Source organism: Caretta caretta, chromosome 8 (genome assembly GCF_965140235.1).
Source record: "Caretta caretta isolate rCarCar2 chromosome 8, rCarCar1.hap1, whole genome shotgun sequence".
Lineage (NCBI taxonomy): Eukaryota > Metazoa > Chordata > Testudines > Cheloniidae > Caretta > Caretta caretta.
The window spans coordinates 55,049,901-55,071,438 of record NC_134213.1 but is presented as its reverse complement, the minus strand read 5'-3'; the positions used below and the strand labels follow the sequence as shown (position 1 = coordinate 55,071,438).

Genomic DNA, 21,538 nt, shown 5'->3' with positions numbered 1-21,538 from the left:
TGTAGAGATGACTGGCTGTCAGATCTGCATTCCCGCTTCAGCTGGTCAGCATTCAACCAATAGTTATCCCCACATCATGTTGGGAGTGATTTGTGTGTGTTGCTGATACAAAGTGTCATGTTTCATCTTGTAAACGAATGTCTTGCCCCTCATTTTCCCTCCATGAACGTACATAGAATTTCATCCCAACACTAATAAATTCCGAGGCACAGTTGTGTGTGTGTGTTCAGAGAAAAGATCAAAATAGTTCAGTCAGATACATGGTGCCATGAAAGATTAATCATAACTTTAAACACAAAGCCTGCCTTAAGCATATCTCCAAATAGGCAAATATCACATATCAGTAGTGCAAAACAGTTCACTGAGTTTAGCTCACAGATCCCACCAGTTCAGATTTAGTACTAAACAGCACATAGTAGCAATGTAACAACTCTGCTAAACAAAATGAAAAGTGAAGTAAATCCATGAATAACCACCTGCCTGCAGACATATCAATTAACGCCGCATACCACACTATTCACTGACATGTATGTCACGTGCCCTTGACTAGGTCTGGAAACTCTCTTATTCCTGATAGAGTTTATCACGTAGTGTTTCCTCACACATGTATAGCATTACATATTGGTGCAATGGTTCACCTTCTCTATTTGCTTCCTCAAAACGGGTATGAATATTTCAGTGATGATACATCCTTCATGCTGAAAGGTGAGTGCTTAAAACATTTCTGAGCACTGGTGTAAGAAACATGGGTATGTTATGAAGCCACTGGTGCACCCCTACAGTTAAAAGGCCAAGACTGGCTATTTACTAACCATGATGCTTTTATGAAATGTGAGGATCTGGTTAAAAAAAAAAAAAGCCTAACAAGAAACAAAAGGGAGAGAAAAAAGAAGAGAAGAAAGAAGTGAAGAACAAGTAAAAAGTATGGACAAAATACTTTTTTGTATAAAAATGATGTTGCTATCCATCCGCCTTCAGGAACCTAGGAAGTGCCAAGGCCTGCAACCTACATTGATTTCTTAATTCTGGAAAAGACTTTCTAAAAGTTGGCATTAGAATTAGAATTGAATTAGAATAATAAAAGTCCCCATACACAAGGCTGCCAATTACTTAAAATTACAGTTTGAAAAGCAATTCATTCAGCTCACCCCATCTACCAAGCAACAGCTCAAACCAAATACTAACACCCCATACAGAGGGTCTATACGTCAATCATCTTACCTCTACTCAGAGCACATAAAACAATGTACTTTGGGATTCAACAAATCTGGCCATCCAAGAATCCGAGGGCCCTTATAGAGAACATCCTGCCAGCCACCCTCTCTATATTATATTGAGAGGGATAAAGCATCAATGCCTATTTGTGTACCAAGTGTAAATATATATGTCAAATGAAGGTATTGAGAGGTACTAGAGTTAGGACTCCTGAGTTTGATTTCCTCCATCTGTCACTGATAATTGTGTGATCTTGGACAGGTTGCTTCACTTCTGTGTCTCAGTTTATATGATGAAAATAACACTCTCCTACCTCTTGTGATCTTTTATTAGTGAAGGTCTGAAAAGGGCTTTGAGATCCTCAGCGGAAAGGGGTTATAGAAGTGCAAATTATTCTTAAAAGTAAGCCTAAATTGAAAAGTGAGAGACAGATCAGCCCACTTGCTTATAATCATGCTAATCATTTGAAGAGACACAAAGTATGCTTACAAAAGGTCACGTGGGACAGTCTGGTTGTTTTGCGAAATGTAAAGAGTTTCCAGCAGCACAGTTTATACCACTCTCTTGTCTGTCTAGCATATTCAGCAGAGGAAGTATACGTGGTGCTGGGAGATGAAGCCACATTCTGCTATGCCCTCCATCCTGTGGAGACTTCCCACAGGCTTGTCTAGCTTTCTCAATAGACACAATCATAACAACAGTGATTGCAGCAGACACCCACACAAAATCCAGCAAATAAACTAAACCGAGAGAGAGAGATAGGGAGAGAAATATAGCCCATCTTTGTTTAGAAAGTCTCCAACAATGAAAGCAAAAGGATAAAAACTTGGAAAATTTGAGTGACAATATTCAGATGTTCTCACAAGGGTGTTTGAGAACTTCATTTCAGTCTCCGGTAAAACATCAGGAAACAGATGAGGAAAATCCTCTTTCCATTAAAAACAAAAACCTAAATGTATTTCTTCCTCCATCCTAATTGAATACTGTATTTTGTGAAGTGGAACTGAGTATGTCATGCGAGATCTTGTTTAATAACTGAAGTTAACTTGTCCATGCAGCTCGGTGTCATGCAAGCTGATTAGAGTCCACTTCTCACAAACTGGGTGCTAGCTCAGACTTATCAATAAACATACTGATAAGATGACTTGATTTTTTCCAAGCACTGACATAAAGGCACACCTGAAATAGGAACCAAAACTCTGAGTAGAGGTGTGTCACATTTTAACTTAGAAAAAACACAAACTGAAAATGAATTAAGTGCTTTTAAAGATATCTCAGTTCTTTCCACATGCAATGCAGCAACTGTGCTGTGTAAGTAATGCACTTATTAAAATTAGCATAGTGGTTTCAAGTCACTGCTTTTATATAGGCCACTCCTAAAGTAGTCTTGGCCTTGTGACTGCCCTGCAAAGAGTATGAGCTAGCTTGGCAAAATTCACGTGTCTGAGATGTCAGTGCTAATTTCCCCCTAATTCAGGGCTACACTTCGGATTTACCAAGAATAGTAATAATTATTATAAATCAGAATCATGTCAGCTGCTTAATACATACACCAAGATTTCATGAGAGCAGAAAGTTAGTGTACGCCCATAGATAAACTGCAGAAGGGAACTGTTGGCTGTACAAACACAGCAAATTTTACAGATTATTTTATTTAAATCTGACTTCGTCAGTTATTCATTTGTAGATTACACCAAGTCAATCTACACAATAACCATTGGTATGTGAATAAAATTTCTCTGCTCCTTTTAATGAGATAATTTCACAAGAAGCAGATTCTATGTAAACTCAAGAGATATAAGTTGGTTGCTTTATGGAGTGGGTGAATGGTTTCAGGGGTGTTCTAATTTTCTCTTTTTTAGAGCCCTCCTTTGGAGGGAATGGATTCAAAAGACTAGCAATAGGAAATGCAACCTTTTACCATTAGGTCACTGGTTTAAATACAATCCCTCTTGGACGTGATCAAGAGTTGTTAGCACAGGTGGCCTATGTGTAATAATTGGGCGTCTCAATCTTCCTGTTAGACAAACGTTCATGTAATAAAATCACAATCACCGTATAGTGGGACTATTTGGCACCTTCATTGGCAATCTCAGCACAGAGGCCAAGGTTTGAATGGGACTTGAAACTGTCCATGTAGATCTATTTATTGTTAGTTGAACAATACATGTTTCTATTGTTTATTTCTGCTTAAATTAAATCATGAGCACAAAAATCCACAGATCAACCAAAGCTATTGTGCACACCCATTGAGAACATGTGTTAAAAAATGTTTTAAAACTTTTAGGGCCAGATTGCATAGTGTTAATTTTAGAAGGTGCAGCACACAAGAGGGAGCCCAAGCAGAAAGGATGCACTAATTCAGGACCCACTAATTCTGAATTACTCCACATATTATAGTTATACAGCAGCCTTTCATGGCTGCTCCCTATGGGCCACTGCAGTGACACGGAATCTCTGGGGCACAGGACTGCCTTAACTATGACCTCCTCTCACTTCAACTCTATGAAATGCCCCCTACTTGAGGGCCTCCTGTAGGGAGAAAAGAGGTGTGTGTGTGTGTGTGTGTGTGTGTGTGTGCAGGGTATTCCCAAGAGCACATCTTGCATCCCTCCAGCAGTCCCTTTACACCAGTGCAAAGTGTTGCAGAGCAGGAGTGCATTCCCCATGTATGTGCAAAATTTATTGAAATTAGTGTGCATTCTGAACATAATAATTTAGACTCTGGACTGGGTGTTATCTTTGTCACTGTGCTACAACTTTCTCACCTAGAAGAGAAAAAAAGATATGGTCTTCTTGTACTAGGGGATTTTCCTGTCACACAGAAGTATGAGAGTTTAATCCTTCTAGGAGGGTTCACTGACATACACCCAACTATATAAACATTCCTCTCATACTTAGATTTACAATAGTGTGTGGTGAGGTTCTCACTATAAAGACTAGAGACTGTCTACCCAGATCCATTTGGAAAATGGCAGAGAACTGTTCTGTGTTGATTTATACAGCTGTATGAGAGCCCTTTGCATGCATGAGCTCAGGCTGTTTGATAAGGGATTGATAATCCATTCTGTTCTTACTAATTGAGAAATATTCTCAATAGACCAGAGGTCCCTAACTTCCAAGCCTGCGAATATAAAAAGAAGTGCGTGTGTTAAGTGAATGGTGGTTGTTGAACAATACATTGGGTAGCTGTGTAAAAGAACCTGGGCATTCTCATGATGATGCTCTTCAAAAAAAATAAAGAGTTTCTTAAACTTTTAGCAGAATTGCACTAGGGTGTTGACACTATTTCATCAGATGAAGAGAAAAAAAAAGAGATGCTGATGGTGACAAAAAATAAAAAAATAAAAAAATAAAGAGATGAAGCAGTTGAAGTTGATAAAAGATAATGAAAAAGCAAGATGCTTAAAGAGGTGACCTGCTGCCTACTTAGCATTAATACATTTGAACATTAAGTTTTTCTTTTTATATTTACTATCTGTTTTACTTCTGTTTAATTTCATTTTTCTTTTGTAACTGTTCAGTCTTGAGTGTTATTCACATTTAAATTCTAACCCAGTGGCTCTCAACCTTTCCAGACTACTGTGCCCCTTTTAGGAGTCTGATTTGTCTTGCGTACCCCCCAAGTTCCACCTCACTTAAAAACTACTTGCTTACAAAATCAGGCATAAAAACACTAAAGTGTCACAGCACACTTACAGAAAAATTGCTTACTTTTAATTTTTACCATATAATTATAAATTATTTGGAATATAAATCTTGTACTTAAATTTCAGTGTATAGTATATAGAGAAGTATAAACAAGTCATTGTATGAAGTTTTAGTTTGCACTAACTTCACTAGTGTTTTTATGTAGCCTGTTGTAAAACTAGGCAAATATCTAGTGGAGTTGATGTACTGCCTGGAAGACCTCTGTATACTCCCAGGGGTACACATGCCCTTGGCTGAGAACCACTGTGCTAACCTAACATTGCTAAAAAAAACCATACCTGAGCTGGTGTGTTGGTGCAGCAGCACCACCTCTAGCCAGGCAGAGCATTGCACCTGAGTTCACTCAGCCTACCTGGGCTCAGAGTAACAGCCCTGTTAGTCTGTATTCGCAAAAAGAAAAGGAGGACTTGTGGCACCTTAGAGACTAACCAATTTATTTGAGCATAAGCTTTCATGAGCTACAGCTCACTTCATTGGATGCATACTGTGGAAAGTGTCAGTCAATTCCTGGTGCCCTGAAAATCCCTTCTGTTCTTAAATCCATCAGGGGTTTGGTAGGGGAACCCAAGCTTGCCCACTTCACTGGGTTCCAACCTAGACAAGCCAAACCAGGACTCAATGACTCCAGCCAAGCTCTAAGCTTCTTCCTACTGACCCCTGGTTTCTGTAGGCTCTTCAACCTGCTGGTCTGGCCATCCCTTCTTAGGGTGCTGTCTCTGAGCAGCTTAATGGCAGGAGTTCCCTTCTCCAGCCTGCTTACTCCTCTGGCAACCACCCCACCCCTCTGCTTCCTAGCTCTTTTATCCTTCCAGCTGCTGTGAGACTGCCAATCCGCATTGGCTGGGACTAACTGCATTAACCCCTTGGTTGCTGGGCCAGCATGGGGTATATACATATATATGCACCTTAATAATCATTATTTCATTTTTTTAGAACTTAAATTCATTGTGTTTTGCATTTTTTAGAGTTAAAATAACTCAAGTAACTTGGTTTTTCTTTTTCTTTTTTTTTTTTTTGTAATTAAGTTACGTAAGGGTGCGAGTCTGTCATGGAAGTCACAGATTCTGTGACTTTCTGGGACCTCCGTGACTTCTGCAGCGGCCGATGCGGCTGCTGGTGTGGTCCTGCCTCCCCCCAGGTCCCCGGAGCAGCAGTGGCGTGCCCAGGCCATGCCCCCACACATGCACAGCAGTAGCGGAGGTCCTGGACTGCACGCCCCCCCCCCCCCAGCAGCAGTGGCAGTCCCGGACCACACATCCCTGCCCCCCGCAAGCAGCATCAACGGCCCTGGGCCACACACCCCCATGAGCAGCATTGGTGGTTCCTCCCCCCCTCCCCCGCAAACAGTAGCAGCGGTTCCATCCTCACAGCAGCAGTCCCAAACTGTGCCCTCCCCCACAGCAGCAGCGGCAATCTCGGCCCCATGCAAGCAGCAATGGTGGTCCCAGGCCACCCTGCCCCCCACAAGCAGCAGCAATGGTCCTAGGCCACCCCCCCCTCACAAGCAGCAGTGGTGGTCCTGGGCCACCTGCCCCCACAAGCAGCAGGGGTGGTTCTGGGCCACCCCTCTCCCCCAGCACCAGCGGCACCCCAGGCTGCTCCCCCTCGAACACCAGTGTTGCCCTGGAGCTCCCACACCTCAGAGCGCCCCCTCCAGAGCAGCAGTTGTGCCCCCAGAACCCGCCAGAGCACCTAAAATTTAGTCAATGGTATTTATAGTACAAGTCATGGACAGGTCATGGGGCTGTGAATTTTTGTTTACTGCCTGTGACCTGACCATGACTTTTACTAAAAATACCCATGACTAAATCTTAGCATTTGGTGTAAGTCTCTGTCTAAGATTAAGCCTATTGGAGACCATAAAGTCTTACTCTTTTTTTGTTACTGTTCTAATAAATTAATGCTTAAAATATTTGATCATTTTTGAGATTATCTGCAAATATTTGACCAATGTGTGACTGGTCAATTGACCAATCATTTTTGGACTGGTCAAATGCCCAATCCTGGTCAGGCAGCCTTCTCCTCATTGCCTGGGTGCCAACTAGGGGTCACTGAGAGCACATTATTGACAGTCTCTCTACTCTCAGTTCTGGTACCTGGCATCATAACAGACACAGTAGCCAGGAGAAGCAATTGCTGGGGAAGTCCTTCTCAGCCCCGGATAGACCATGCTGCCAAACTCTAAAAGGTTGCTACTGAGCATGTGTGAAGTGCAATTTTCAGAGGTTCATAACTCAGCCAACTTTGGGTAGATTTTTACAAGAACAGTAAAAGGCATATCCTTGACACCAAAGCATGCAGATGCTAGAATTTCTCAATGAAGTGGTTGTACCAATTTTTTAATATGAGCAAAACAACATAGTTTCCCCTAATCTAAGTTCACAGAAACATCTGGACCACTTTAGCTGAAAAGTTAAAAAAAAAAAAATCTGCCTGAGGCAGACACCTGGCTTGGACAATTTCAACCCAAACAGCTAATGTTTTGTAAAGTTATTAGCAACACGGTCTTATAAAGGAACATGTTAGGCAAACTTATCTAGAAGTGTTACTACCAGTTCTGCTTATATTCAAAGAAAGTATGTCAATTGTGGCCCTAATAAAGAAAGAGGTGTAGTTTAGTAGTGTGATCCTAAGCTGTAGCAGTGTGGCTCTGATGTTGACTTCCTCTAGGGTCTTGGGCAAGTCTTCATAAACTTAAACTTTGTCTCCATTTTCCTGTCTGTAAAATGGGGCATAATACTACTTACCTATACCTACCTCTCAGATGTCATGCCATAGACCCACTCTGTCACCTTGGACAAATCAGTTCACTTCTCTGTGCCTCGATTGCCTGTCATATCTATTTAGATTGTAAGCTCTTCAAAGACTCTCTCTTACTAAGTGTTTGTATAGTACTTAGCAAAAAGTTATCTTGACTGAGGCCTCTACAAACTACATATTAATAAAAAGTTAAGCATTTATTCCAAATTCTTCTCTGCTTTGTATTTCCTGTCTTCTTTGTCTGACCTTTAATTATAAACTCTTTTGGGCAGGATCTGTATTCATTCTGTGTCTTCCGCATGGCTGAGCTCTTTGTCAGGGCTTACTAATCAAATAGAAAGTAGCAGTATGGGCCAGATGGTCCCCTCTACATCTGGAGAAGATCCAGCTCTGGTGGTCTGGCTGGGGAATAGCTGAGTGCGTGCCGGCTCTATGGCATCATCCCCTCCCCCTTTTCCTTGACCCAGTGAAAGCCGCTCAATGGATCCAGGGGAAGGGGCTCTAAGCATAAGGAGAATTACAATCTGTGAGTGGAAAGGAGTGTAGCCAGGAGCATGACTGCTCTCCATGACCCCCAACCCCTACTGAGGATCCCAGAACAAAATAATGTTGATTCTGTTAGCATTCTATTACTTGCTGTTAACCTAAACTGATTGGGGTCCAGTGGTGGATCCCATGGAACCATGGCTCTTATAGTTATGTTCCCATGAGGGTTGGGGAACCGTGTGAAGGTAGAAGACTGCCATGTGGATGGTTCTGCCATCTATGGATCTTCCAGTATGTGGGGATTTAAGAGGCCAGTTCTCGTTCTGCAGAGGCTACATGGCTAAATTCTGCCCTGTGAAGGAACAATGTGTTGGAAATGCAGTGTGTGGAAACTTCCAGAAATTCTTGTATCCTTGTGTGTATGTGCTCAGTTTTTTTTAAAATAAGACAATTTGTCCTCTTAACTTTGAACATGAAAAGTGCTACGTGAATGGTAAGTATTATTAATAATTATTATTATTACTAATGGAAAAGGATAACTAATTATGTCAAATGGAAAAGGATAACTTTGTTAGGGAAGGAAATTATATTTTTAAACTTCTAAGTGGATATTACAAACAATGGAAAGAAAAAAATCACGAAAAATGCATTAAAAATAGACTGTTTCCTTCGAAACATTTCAACTCCATCTTCATTGCTTTTGAAGGGTCAGTAACAAGATATTTAAGGAGGAGATATCACAATGTATATATAAAAAAACTTTGGAGGTAGAACAAAGTGATAGTTTTCTACTTTCAAACCACATTTGCCCTGTGTCAGTATCAGCATTCTGCCCATCTTTTCACCTCTGCTCCTCAGTTCAACATGGGAATAGCAGAAATATGAACTTGACAAGATCTCTAAAGTACACAGAAAATACAGTGATTCAGACTGGAAAAGAGATTCTAATTTCTGCAACTTAATTTTATTTTTTCTTTATTTTTAAATAATAGCATATACATTTTTGTATTTTAATATAGAAGAAAATATTATGATATTTTAATTGTAACCACACTGAAAAAAGTCAGTCTTTCAATGGATGGCTTGTCTACCTGTTTATAAAAAGTGTTTATAAATTCTTAGTTTATATTGAACTTCTGGATGTATAAAGAAACCTCTGCTCTTCTTTTAACGTTTTCTAATTTGCTACAGCTTGGAGCTCAAGAGATTTATTTTATTAAAGAGGTTAATTCATTTAAAATTTTTTAATCTGAGCAGGTGCAACTGCAGCAAGCAATTCAGCCTTTGAGGTCACTTTTGCTTCACACACTAATATGTCATTTTAAAATAATTTTTGACTCTTCTGAACTGCAGCTGTTTGCTATCAAGAAGTTAAACACCAGAATTTAGGTTATTTTACCATACAGTCCCTTTTAATGGATTACTGACTGTTGGCAACTCAGGCTTCATCACCAAAGTTCTTTTAACTTTATCGTTAAAAAGGACACCAGGGCTTCAAAAATCCTGATTCAGTAATGATAGGAAAACAGTATTAAACATCTAGGGCAGGGGTGGGCAAACTACAGCCCGGGAGCCACATCTGGCCCTTCAGATGTTTTAATCCAGCCCTCGAGCTCCTGCTGGGGAGCAGGGTCCAGGGATCACGCGGCTACCGGAAGCAGCTGCATGTCTCCCCTATGGCTCCTATGTGTAGGGGCAGCCAGGGGGCTCCACATGCTGCCCCTGACCCAAGCTCTACCCCCCACAGTTCCCAATGGCCAGCAACCATGGCCCATGGGATCTGCAGGGATGGCATCTGCGGACAGGGCCGCGAATAGACCCGCCAGGCAGTGCCTCTGCGTAGGAGCTGGAGGGGGGGACATGCTGCTGCTTCTGGGAGCTGCTTGAGGTAAGTGCCACCTGGAGCCTGCACCCCTGACCCCCTTCAGTGCCCCAGCCCCAGTCCTGATCCCCCTCCCACCCTCTGAACCCCTCAGTTCCACCCTTCTGCACCCCAGAGCCCGCACCCCCAGCTGGAGCCCTCAACCCCCCACCTGCACCCCATCCCCTTGCTCCAGCCCGGAGCCCCCTCCTGCACCCTGAACCCCTCATTTCTGGCCCCACCCTGAGCCCACACCCCCAGCTGGAGCCCTCACCCCCTCCCGCACCCCAATCCCCAATTTCATGAGCATTCATGGCCCGCCATACAATTTCCATATCCAGATGTGGCCCTTGGTCCAAAAAGTTTGCCCACCCCAATCTAGGGCCACATTTTCAACTGGGCCTCAATCTTGCCACTTAAATTTGTGTCTTCAGTTTTGTATGTGTATATTTTTGAATGCATAAGCCCCCCTTTTATATTTATATACACTTAAAACTAAAAAAAATCCTCCCTTGATATGCATGTTAGAGGAGAAATATTAAATGTTTTGGCTTTGTAAGATATTAAACGTTTATCAAGCATCAAAAGTCAATTCTATCATGAATTTTAAGAGTTTCTACACTTATTTTGGGGGTTCTATAAAGGTAATGAGTGTAATTCTTCTAAAGTTATACCAATAGTTTCTTCATCTTTAGCTCTCTTAAGTAAAGTCTATTAACTTTTTTTGAGATTTGTGTTTGCCTTTTCCTAGTCCATCTCATCTATTCCAATAATTTTTTTTTGTCAGACACTTGATCACTACTGTCTAGAGTTGCTTTTCTATTTGCTGCTTATCACTCAATCTATTTTTCATAACCTAGAATCCTCCATAAACACTTTCCCATTTCTGTCTCTTTCAGGTGCCAAATTGTTTGGCATACAGATGAGAACAATTCATAAGAGAGTCTCAATATTTTTTCAGTTACTGTGACCCTGCATTCAGTCACTCACAGTCTTCCTGAGATGTGCCACAGAATCCTTTGCACAAGCTCCCACAGAGCTGAAAAGGAGAGGCTGCTGGGATCAGGGCAATGATTTATGGGGTATTCTTGGCATCTGAGGAAGAATAGTTGCAAATGGTTGAGCTAATGTGCATCAGCAGAAGACCATCCATGGCGAATGAGAACAGGTTTGCAACCCACACAGACAAGTATAGACGGAAAAGGGAAGGAGAGCTATGAGAGGTAAAAGAAAGAAAATCAGATGGGTGAGCAAATAGATAAAGCAGAAAACTAGGGAGAGAATAGAGAAAAGAGATTTCAGAGAAAAAGCATGTAGAAAACAGGAAGGGAAAGTTAGATAAAATCCTCCCAAAAGAAAGAGTGCCTCTTGTCCTTAGAAAGACAAAGTACTGCTTCTACAACAGTTAATTCAGGCATTGGGAAGGAGCAAGAGAACTGAGAATGACCTAATCATCTGATCTAAGGAAATTAAACTAAAAGAAAAAGAAAAACCAGAAAAGGAAAGGGTGTCATTTCTTTTGGCCTTAGAACACTTCCAGTCTGCATCCATTTTTCAAATTGTTTTCTGAAGTGGGTCCCCCAAGATTTCCCCACTTCATTTATACATGGCAATTCACAACCTCCAGCTGCTTCCCTTGGCATCATTTCTCCACTTACTTCTTCCCATGTTACAAATGGAATTTGAGCCTATATATAGCAAAATTCAAGCAAACAACAACAAAACCAGACAAAACAATGCAAACAAGAATATTCAACTTCTGTTCCATGACACAGAAGATCCCATAAGGAATAATCTGGATATATATTGTGCAAAACTGGATTCAATGAGTTTTGCTCCCTGAGGGTGTTTTCAGGCTACGCCCTTCAATTTTTGCTGGCAAAGTAGAATAAACAACAAAAAATGAGAAAAAAAAATTCCTCTTAGAGTACTCACTGAACATAGATCTATTCAGAATCACAAGGGCCTTTTCTTCATTTTGCTGTCATTTTAGAAAATATTTAAAGGTCTTTCTCCTCTCTTTGCCCCCACCGCTTTCTTCAGGGCACCAGTCAGTTCCAGGTACTCTCCCTGGTCTCCAAAGTGATTCAGATCTATCTGAAAGAGCTAGACTGAATGAGTTACCAGGTCTGCGGTTAGCAAAATGAACCAGGATATAAGGGTCTTACTGATACAGATCCCAAATACAGGTGCACAAGATTTGTAACAAATATACTCCACTCTTTCAGATACACAAGTATAGGGTAATATGGCAAAAGTAGCTATTTGCTCTTCATCGGTTGAGTTCACATGGCTAGGTCTTACTTTAGTAACATCTGGATATTAAGACAGAAAGTCCAGGATGACTAATGATGGACAAATGCATGATTGATATCTTAAGTTTTCCCCTGAAGTACATTATTATACTAGACAGCTAACATTTTTCCATACTGACCCCAAATACTGTCTAACAAAATGTCCTTCCAGATGGGTGTGTGAGGTGGCAGATGTTCTCCCACAATGTTTTACTCATCTTTCCCTGACAGTATTGCCAATTTATTTAGGTTCAAGAGTGTAAACAGGAGTTAGTTAGTCCAAATGAGGAGACTGTTCATTAAACAGGAAAATGATGTTAGATAATTTCGGAGAGTTCTCCTTTTACATTACTACTTTAGATAGGTCTGAGCCTAAGAAGTTGTCAACTTCTGAAGAGTCTATGGAACCGGGATGGTCAAAAAAATACAGCACCTTATAAGTCAAACACAACCCACAACCTGTGTCTATCCCTTAAGCACTATTCCAGGCTGCTCTTGGTTTTCAAAAAAACCCGAGGCGTACTTGTGGCAGCTTAGAGACTAACAAATTTATTTGGGCATAAGCCCTTGTGGGCTAAAACCCACTTCATCGGCATGCATCTGATGAAGTGGGTTTTACCCCACAAAAACTTATGTCCAAATAAATTTGTTAGTCTCTAAGGTGTCACAAGTAGTTCTTATTTTTTTTGCTGATACAGTCTAACATGGCTACCTCTCTAAAGTCTTGGTTTTCAGTGATTTCCACTAGTATGGGGAGATGAAGGACCCAGAAAATATTTATCACGAAGTGGTGATGCTAGACAGGACACGCACATGCAGCTAACATTTGCTGTCATCCAGGCATGTTGTTCTGAAATAGAGATGTTAATAGGTCTTCACATGGATTTCTTTACTTGTTTGCACTAAAGAGATGACTATACATTCCTAAGGAATGTATGGAAATTGCCACCTTGCTTTGGTGGTGCTGGATCAGCATGTGCTGGGTCCTGCAGGCGATGGTGCAGAGCAGCACAGTGGGCCTGGGCACCCCCATAAGCCACTTGGCTCAGGCTGTGGAGGGGAGGGGAGGGCATGCCGGGAGAAGGCTCCCAGCAGGCTGCTTTGCTTGGTGGGCAATGACGCAGTGCATACTGGCACCTGGTGTTCCAATCTACCCCCTCCCCTCGGACCCAAGGGAGTCACCTCATGTGGGAGGCAGCACCTCAGGGTGTGAATCAGGTTACAAACAAAACCCTTCTGCCACCCACCCAACCCTAAGGGCTTCATGGTGGCTGAGCAGCCACCAGGCCACGCAACCAGCGGCCAGAAGGAGGGGGACACCCCCGCCACAAACAAGTAGAAGGGACCGCGGAGGGGGAGGAGCTCATGTCGAAGGCTCTCATCAGGGGAGGGGGCCAAAAAGAGGGAAAGAGGCTGAACCCCCGGGACCCCCAGTTCCCCAGAGGGGAGCAGGACCTGGCCCCGCCCCCGTGCTGCGACGGGGTGGGGCACGAAATAGGAAATCTGAGAGCACAGAAGAGACATTGAAGCCACACCCCGTCACCGCGCACGAGGAACCCCGCGCGCGCGGCTAGTTTAGAGAAAAGAGCAGCGCACAAGAGGCGGAGTCTTGCTAACGGTTGGTGGTCACGATCCAGATCCGCCATTGGCTGGGTGTCCCGCGCCGGCCGCCCATTGGCTGTAGTTCCGGCTCGGCGGGTAACGGCTCGGGGCCGCCAGGCGCGTGGCTGTCTGAAGCAATGGCCTCGAGTAGCCCCGAGGAAGGGGCGGCCGAGGTGGACCCGGCCTTGGGTGAGAGTTCCACCTCATGGCCAGCTGGGCCCTCGTCCGGCGCTGGGCGGAGCCGGCGGCCGCTCCTTGCCAGTCAGGGCGAAGAAAAGGCGGAGGCCGACCCATTGCCAGCCCAGTACCCGTCCCACCTGGGGGCCGTGCCAGGGCGGGACAAGGTGGCCTTGTACTGCGACAGGCTGCTGCGGGGCTGCAAGGTGAGCGTGGCCCGCGCCCGTGAGCGCAGCACTGGCTGGGGCAGGTGGGGAGTTCCCTGGAGGCCGCCTGCGAGGGGAGGGGTTTCTTTGGGGGGTGGAGGGGTCTTCAGGGCACACGAAGAGGCGAGGCGCGCTCAGCCCCACGCGTGCCCGTCCTCGGACGGTAAACCGCTCCAGCTAACGAGAAATCCACAGCAGGGACCATGCGGACATGCCCTCCGGCCGCTGCCCCCGGAAGGCGAGAGAAAGAGTAAAGAATATAATGGAAGAGGGGAGCAATCGAAACGAAGGGAGGAGAAAATGGCAGATGGAAAGGGGAGGGGCCGGGCAGAAAAATAAAAATCCAAGAAGCGGCAGCTGTAAGGTTAGAGAACACTGGTGCAGAGTGCCATGGTGTTTACGGGGCTTGTTAGTTCCGAGACATGAGAGAGACAACATAAATGATATCTTTTATTGGACCAGCTTCTGTTGATGAGAGTCAAGTTTTCCAGCTTACACGGGTCCTGAAGGGGAACTTGGTGTAGCTTGAGAGCTTGTATCTCTTTCCAACATAATTTGGTCCAATAAAATACATTAGGGCACCCACCTTGTCTCTCATGTTATTTACTAGCTGTGTCAAGTCTACTTCACCATGGTGTTAGTACAAGAAACTATTGACATTTTATTTCTCTGTAAAATAAAATAAATTTCCCATCTGTGGGAAAAGCTGCACACTTCACAGATATGAAATAATCTCACCACCCTAAACTATGTCATGTATCACTCAACTGGCATTTACTTAAAAAAAGGATGGTGGTTCATAGTGGTGCACAGAGCCTTAGTCTTCCCATATATTGTCTTTTGATGGTAAGTTACGCTTTAGAATAGTGAAGCTTGACAGAATTAATTGAAAGGCAATTCAGTGATCCCCACTGTGCTGTTTTGAGAAAGTGTTACCTCCTTTCTTAGTTATAATGGCTGTCTCTGATAAACTGCAAAGCTATTTAAAAACAGTCCTCTTTCCCTAAAGAGTAGCAATATAATAAAATTTAGGAATTTGGTTATTTGTCAACACATTCACTCACAACACTCTGATTTAAAGTAATGAATTAATTGTGTACTGTATTTAATTTTAACATTGTCAGTTAACTTTTTTTAAAGTATTTTTCCCTCCCACTGGGTTTCGCTCTTTTTTTTTTTTGCTTGTTTTTCTTTCCTGTAAGAGAGTATACTCTCTCTCCCCCCCCACCCCTATGATTTTCTTTCCTTCTTCCTCCTCCCCATTATATCCTTCTTCTCTGCTGCCCTTAGAGTGATATTCAACAACTTATGGATTACTGTGAAGTTTTATATGAATTTATTTTTAATTAAAAGTGCAGTGCCTTTAAGATAGGTGAGTTTTTTTTCTCGTCATTCATGTAATAGGCAGAAGATGCCAATGAAGCAATGAGTAAATATCTTTTGGAAAAATTGAAAATGAAAGAAAAATGGCTTGGAGTCTGGAAGACCAATCCAGAGCTTTTCTTCATCAATTCTGAAGACGTCCTTGTACCTTTTGTTGGAATACTTGTTGAAGTAATTTTCCTTTTTATTTTTTCATTCTAGTTAGTTGTCATTAAAATAAAGCATTTAGGTTTTTAAAGTTTAATGGAAAAAATAAGGCTCATAGCATCTTGCACACTAATTATCATTGAGTTTTTTCAAATTTCTCAAAGTTCTCAAACACCTGTGTTTTCAGATCTCTATATAGTGTTGAGTATTCAGCTATTTTTCGAGTGCTTGTTCATGTCCATTCCAATCAGGTGTGTGCGTGTACACGTGCCTGGAAGATTTTTCCCATAGCAGCATCCATCAGGTGCTACCCCTTCAGTTCCTTCTTACCGCCAGTGACGGTTGGCTAGAACTTCCTGTAGCCCTTGCTTAGCAAGCGCATTCTATAGTTCTCTGTATATAGTTACCTTAGTTATTAATAATTAGAGTTTTTAGTAATTAGAGTTGTTGGGGGTCCCTCCCCATTCTGACTCCCCAGAGCCATTGTATGCTGCAGTCCCTGGGGTTTAAAAACTGTGTGGCCTGGGCGAAGTGCATGCTGAAGAGCAATCCACACTCCATGTTTATGGTGCTTACGGGAGGGTCACCAAAAGGATCGCTGTAAGATCTGCCGCAAGTTCCGCCCTAGAACTGTTAAAGAAAGGGAACAGCAGCTTAAGGTGATCCTCCTGGAGGCAGCTGTACGCTCCCATTCTGACCCAGGCTCAGGGGACCCGGCTCCTAACACATTGTCCTCGACACGGAGCGTCCCAGCACTGTCGTCAAGCTTGGCACAGAGAAAAGACTCGTTCCAGGATTCTTGGCACCGGCACAGCACCTCATGAGGCCCGGCTGAGAGCAGGCACTGATCCCACTCGCTAGTGCCTCAGAAGAAAAAGAAGCTGGACAGTCGGTCACCTCTGGCTAAGTCCAGAGAAATGAGACCCCAGGCGGGCCACAACTCTGGATCCCCTACTGGGGCCACATCAACTCCTGCCCAGGCAAGGAAGTTGAGTCCAGGTCCCCCACGGTCACCAGTCCCTACAGGCCAGTAGCTACAACTCCCTTTGACGCTGGAAGCTTTTGAAGCTGCTTGGAACCTGCAGCACCTTACGGCACTGTTCTCACCCCTAAGGAGGAAAGAACCTCTCGTGCTGGTAGCCCCGCCCTGCCCCCCAGCACAGTCAAGAGGGAAGCCAGCTGTGATGTCCAGGCGCTCCCCCTCTCCATGTCTCTCAGCACCGGCCCACGCGGACAGAGAGCCTACCTGCTCCCTGAGCTCTCCTTCTCCGTGATCTTCAGTCTTGGAGACCTTGGAGTCAGAGTCCGACTCCTTCTGATCCAGAAGAAGTAGGAGCCGAAGATAGAGGTCTGAGAGAGACAGGAGAGAGCCCCAGGTGTGGCCACCGCAGTGGCAGAATCCACCACAGTGGCCATTCTGGACCCCCGGGCCTTTCATCAAGGCCAGGGAGGGACCCAAGGTCACCACTGTGCTGCGTTTTCTGTCGCCTCAGCCACCTTCATCCCACCATCGTCTATGCAGCTTCCCTTGGCACCTGCCCATATGCCAGTGCCTCGGGCCATGGCGCCAGCACCAACCTTGGCACCACTGACTCGTCTGACTTCAGCTCCAGCACAGATATTGATACCGACTACAGCGCAGGCACGGACGACCCTGGCACAGATACCAGCGACGGGCCTGCCACCTTTGTCGGCGCAGACGGGGATTTGCACCAGCTCCATCGATGGTTCCTACGGTCTTACTGATGGTGGCGCCAACACCGGGTTCAACGTGCACAGCCCCAGTGCTGGTGAGCGCCCCATTGGCACTGATCCTGCCCCGAGTGTCACGGGGTCCCCTGGGGACGGATGGCATGAACATCCGCCTCTTATAAGTGCCTCCTCCTCATCGTTGCCAGACAAGGCATTGGCGGATACAGCCGTAGCCCCAGCACTTGAAGACAACAGGGTGCTGCAGCAGTTGCTGTGAAGGGCTGCTCAGAGACTGGGCATTAAGGCCGAGGAGGCTGATACCGTGGTGGACATCCTCGCTCCCTCAGGACCTTCTCGTATTGCCCTACCACTGATTAAGACTATTGTGGATGCTACCAAGACCCTGTGGCAGACCCCAGCTTCCTTGCTGCCCCCTCCCAAGCACAATGAGAGGCATTATTTAGTGCCCTCCAGAGGGTGCGAACATTTATACCCGCAGTCACCCTCTGACTCTCTTGTGGACACTGCTAACCAGTGTGAGAGATAGGGTTTCCAAGCCCTCCCCAAAAAACAGGGAGGCTAAGCGACTAGACCTTGTCAGGAGAAAGGTCTATTCTACAGAGGGTCTGCAGTTCCGTATTTTGAACCAACAGGCCATCGTCAGCAGGTACTCGTATAACACTTGTACGGCGATCGCCAAATTTACGGAGCTCCTCTCTTCGGACTCCTGAGCCGAGTTCTTGGCCTTGGTGGAAGAGGGGAAGCTAGTGTTCCCTCCAGGCCATGTTGGATGGTGCAGATACTGCCACTAGGGTCATGACTATTGGGGTGGCCATGAGAAGGGGCTCGTGGCTCCAAGTCTCGGGGCTCCCTTATGAGGTCCATCAGACTATTCAGGACCTCCCATTTGAGGATGTGACTCTTTTCTGAAAAGACAGACAAGAGGCTACACAGCCCGAAAGACTCATGAGCCACCCTCAAGTCTTTGGGCCTGCACACTCCCGTCATGCAGCGGAGACACTTCAGACTGCAACCTCTTTTAAGATTCCATCACCAGAACTGCCAGTATGGTTCTCGGAGGAGGAACAGGAGTGGCAGGAGGAGACAACACCTGTCTTCAAGCCAGGGCTCTGGCCAACCCAAACTGCCTTCTGGCCCTAAACTGTCCTTTTGAAGGAGCGGTTGAGGACAGCGCACCAGATCAGAGACTGGATCTACTCCACCTTACCTTTTCCTCCTGAGTGTCTACTGTGCATGGTCCCACACTTTGGACCGCTGGGTGCTCCGCACAGTAGAGAGGAGATACTCCATCCAATTCTGTCCCCTCCCGCCCTTCTACCCTCCTTCCCCGTCCCTCTTCAGGGACCCTTCTCACGAGCAGCTCCTTATCCAGGAGGTGCAGTCGCTCCTATCACTAGGGGCAGTGGAGGAGGTTCTTCAGGAACACAGGAGCGAGGGCTTTTATTCCTGGTATTTCCTAATATCAAAAGCCAAAGGTGGCATCAGGCCTATCCTGGACCTGCGAGAACTCAACAAGTTCATGAAGAAACTCAGGTTCCGCATGGTCTCCTTGGCCCCCATCATCCCCTCACTAGATCCAGCAGACTGATATGGCACCCTTGACTTGAAGGACGCATATTTTCATATAGCAATCACTCAGCCCCACAGGAAGTACCTCAGGTTTGTGGTCAACAGAACCCACTGCCAATTTACGGTCTTCCTGTTCAGCCTGTCAGCAGCACCTCGAGTTTTCACCAAGTGTACGGCAGTCGTCACCGTGTTCTTGCGAAGGTACCAGGTACAGGTATTTCTGTACCTCAACCACTGGCTGATCGAAGGCTGCTCCAGGACCCAAGTGGAAGCTCAGGTCAGATTCAGCAGAGCCACCTTTGACAGCCTGGTCTACTTCTAAATGAAGCAAAATCGACTCTGTCTCCTGTCCAGACAATAGAGTTCAAAGGGGCAGTGCTGGACTCGACTGAAGCCAGGGCATACCTGACGGAGGCAAGGTTTCAGGCCCTCAACAATGTAATTAGAGGCTTCAGACAGTTCCCTCCCACTACAGCGAGGAACTACCTGAAACTTCTCGGACACATGACTGTCTGTACCTACGTGGTGCAGCATGCCAGACTCAGGCTTTGACCACTTCAGTTGTGGCTCAAGTCAGTGTATCGCCCAGCTAAGGACAGCTTGGACCCCAGGATCGTGATGCCTGCCTCACCTGGTCCTCGACTCCCTCCGGTGGTGGATCGACGCTCAGGAGGTATGCTCAGGGGTTCCCTTTGCCGTCTCTGTCACTGGTGACGGATACGTCAGACTTGGGCTGGGGAGCTCATCTGGGAGACCGCAGAACTCAAGGCCTCTGGTCGCAAGCAGATTTGGGTCTCCACATCAATGTCAGAGAGCTGAGAGCGTTGTCCGTAGCATATCAGACCTTCCGTCCTTACCTAACCAGACAATGTGTATCAATCATGACGGCCAATACAACAGCAATCTATATCAACAAACCGGGGTGCATGCTCCTCTCTCCTGTAGCAGGAAGCCCTCATGCTTTGGGACTTCTATGTACAACATTCAATACATCTGCAAGCATCGTACCTCCCTGGGGTACAGAACGAGCTGGCGGACTACCTCAGCAGGTCATTTCACAGCCACAAGTGGTTCCTTCCCCAGACATCGCAATTTCAATCTTCCAGAGGTGGAGTTTTCCCCAGGTGGACCTTTTCGCCATGCGACGCAAGAGGAAGTGCCAGTTGTTCTGCTCCTTCCAAAATCACTGCCCAGGCTCCAGCACGGATGTTTCATTCCTCCTCCATTGGGGAGGTTCTCTCCTATACGCCTTTCCACCCATACCACTTGTTCACAAGGTGTTCTCAAGATCTGCACAGATTGAGCTCAGGTCATACTGATAGCACCGGCCTGGCCCTGTCAGCACTGGTACACACACATCTCCTAGACATATCTGTGGGAGCCCCGATTACCTTGCCACTCTTCCCAGACTTTCTCACACAAGATCGCAGGCGTCTCCAACACCCGAACCTCCGGTCACTTCATCTCATGGCATGGAAGCTGCATGGCTAAATCCGTTGGAGCTTTCCTGTTCAGGCCAGGTTAGACAGGTCCTCCTTGGCAGTAGGAAACCCTCTATGAGAGCCACATACCTTGCCAAGTGGAAAAGATTTTCAATCCAGTTGGCACAGCACCATTTGCCCCTGAACTACCTCCTTCATCTGAAACAGGAGGGACTCTCGGGTGCATTTAGCCGTCATCTTGGCCTTCCACTTGGGCGTGCAGGGCTGCTCTGTGTTTGCTAACCCCATGGTAAGATGATTCCTAAAAGGGCTCGACAGGCTATACCCTAATGTCCGTCAGGCTATCCCTGCCTGGGACCTCAACTTGGTCCTCTCTAGGATCATGGGGCCACCCTTTGAACGTTAACAACATGCTCCCTGCTCTACCTCTCTTACAAGATGGCATTTCTGGTAGCGATAACCTCGGCCAGGAGGGTGTCTGAGCTGAGGGCCCTAACATCAGACCCTCCCTACGCTGTGTTCTATAAGGTCAAGGTTCAGCTCAGGCCTCATCCTGCTTTCCTCCTGACGGTTGTGTCACAGTTTCACATCAACTAGGGGTATGTCTACACTATGAAATTAGGTCGAATTTATAGAAGTCGGTTTTTTAGAAATCGTTTTTAAATAGTCAATTGTGTGTGTCCCCACACAAAATGTTCTAAGTACAAAAGGTGCATTAACTTTGCGAAGTGCTTCCACAGTACCGAGGCTAGCGTCGACTTGCGGAGCGTTGCACTGTGGGTAGCTATCCCACAGTTCCCGCAGTCTCCGCTGCCATTGAGATCCCAATGCCTGATGGGGCAAAAAACATTGTCGCGGGTGGTTCTGGGTACATGTCATCAGGCCCTCCTTCCCTCCCTCCCTCTGTGAAAGCAACGGGAGACCATCGTTTCGCGCCTTTTTCCTGAGTTACCTGTGCAGACACCATACCAC

At 45.5% G+C, this 21,538-nt stretch overlaps 1 protein-coding gene across 1 annotated transcript in view; it reads left to right on the top strand.

Annotated features, from left to right (window-relative positions):
* The first annotated feature begins 14,049 nt into the window (after window positions 1–14,049).
* SHCBP1L (SHC binding and spindle associated 1 like) overlaps window positions 14,050–21,538 on the top strand; it is a 73,224-nt gene continuing 65,735 nt past the window's right edge. Inside the window, exons 1-2 of the mRNA XM_048862034.2 lie at window positions 14,050–14,312; window positions 15,717–15,866. Coding sequence (XP_048717991.2) covers window positions 14,067–14,312; window positions 15,717–15,866 — 396 coding nt within the window. The 5' untranslated portion in view covers window positions 14,050–14,066. The remainder of the gene's footprint in view (window positions 14,313–15,716; window positions 15,867–21,538) is intronic.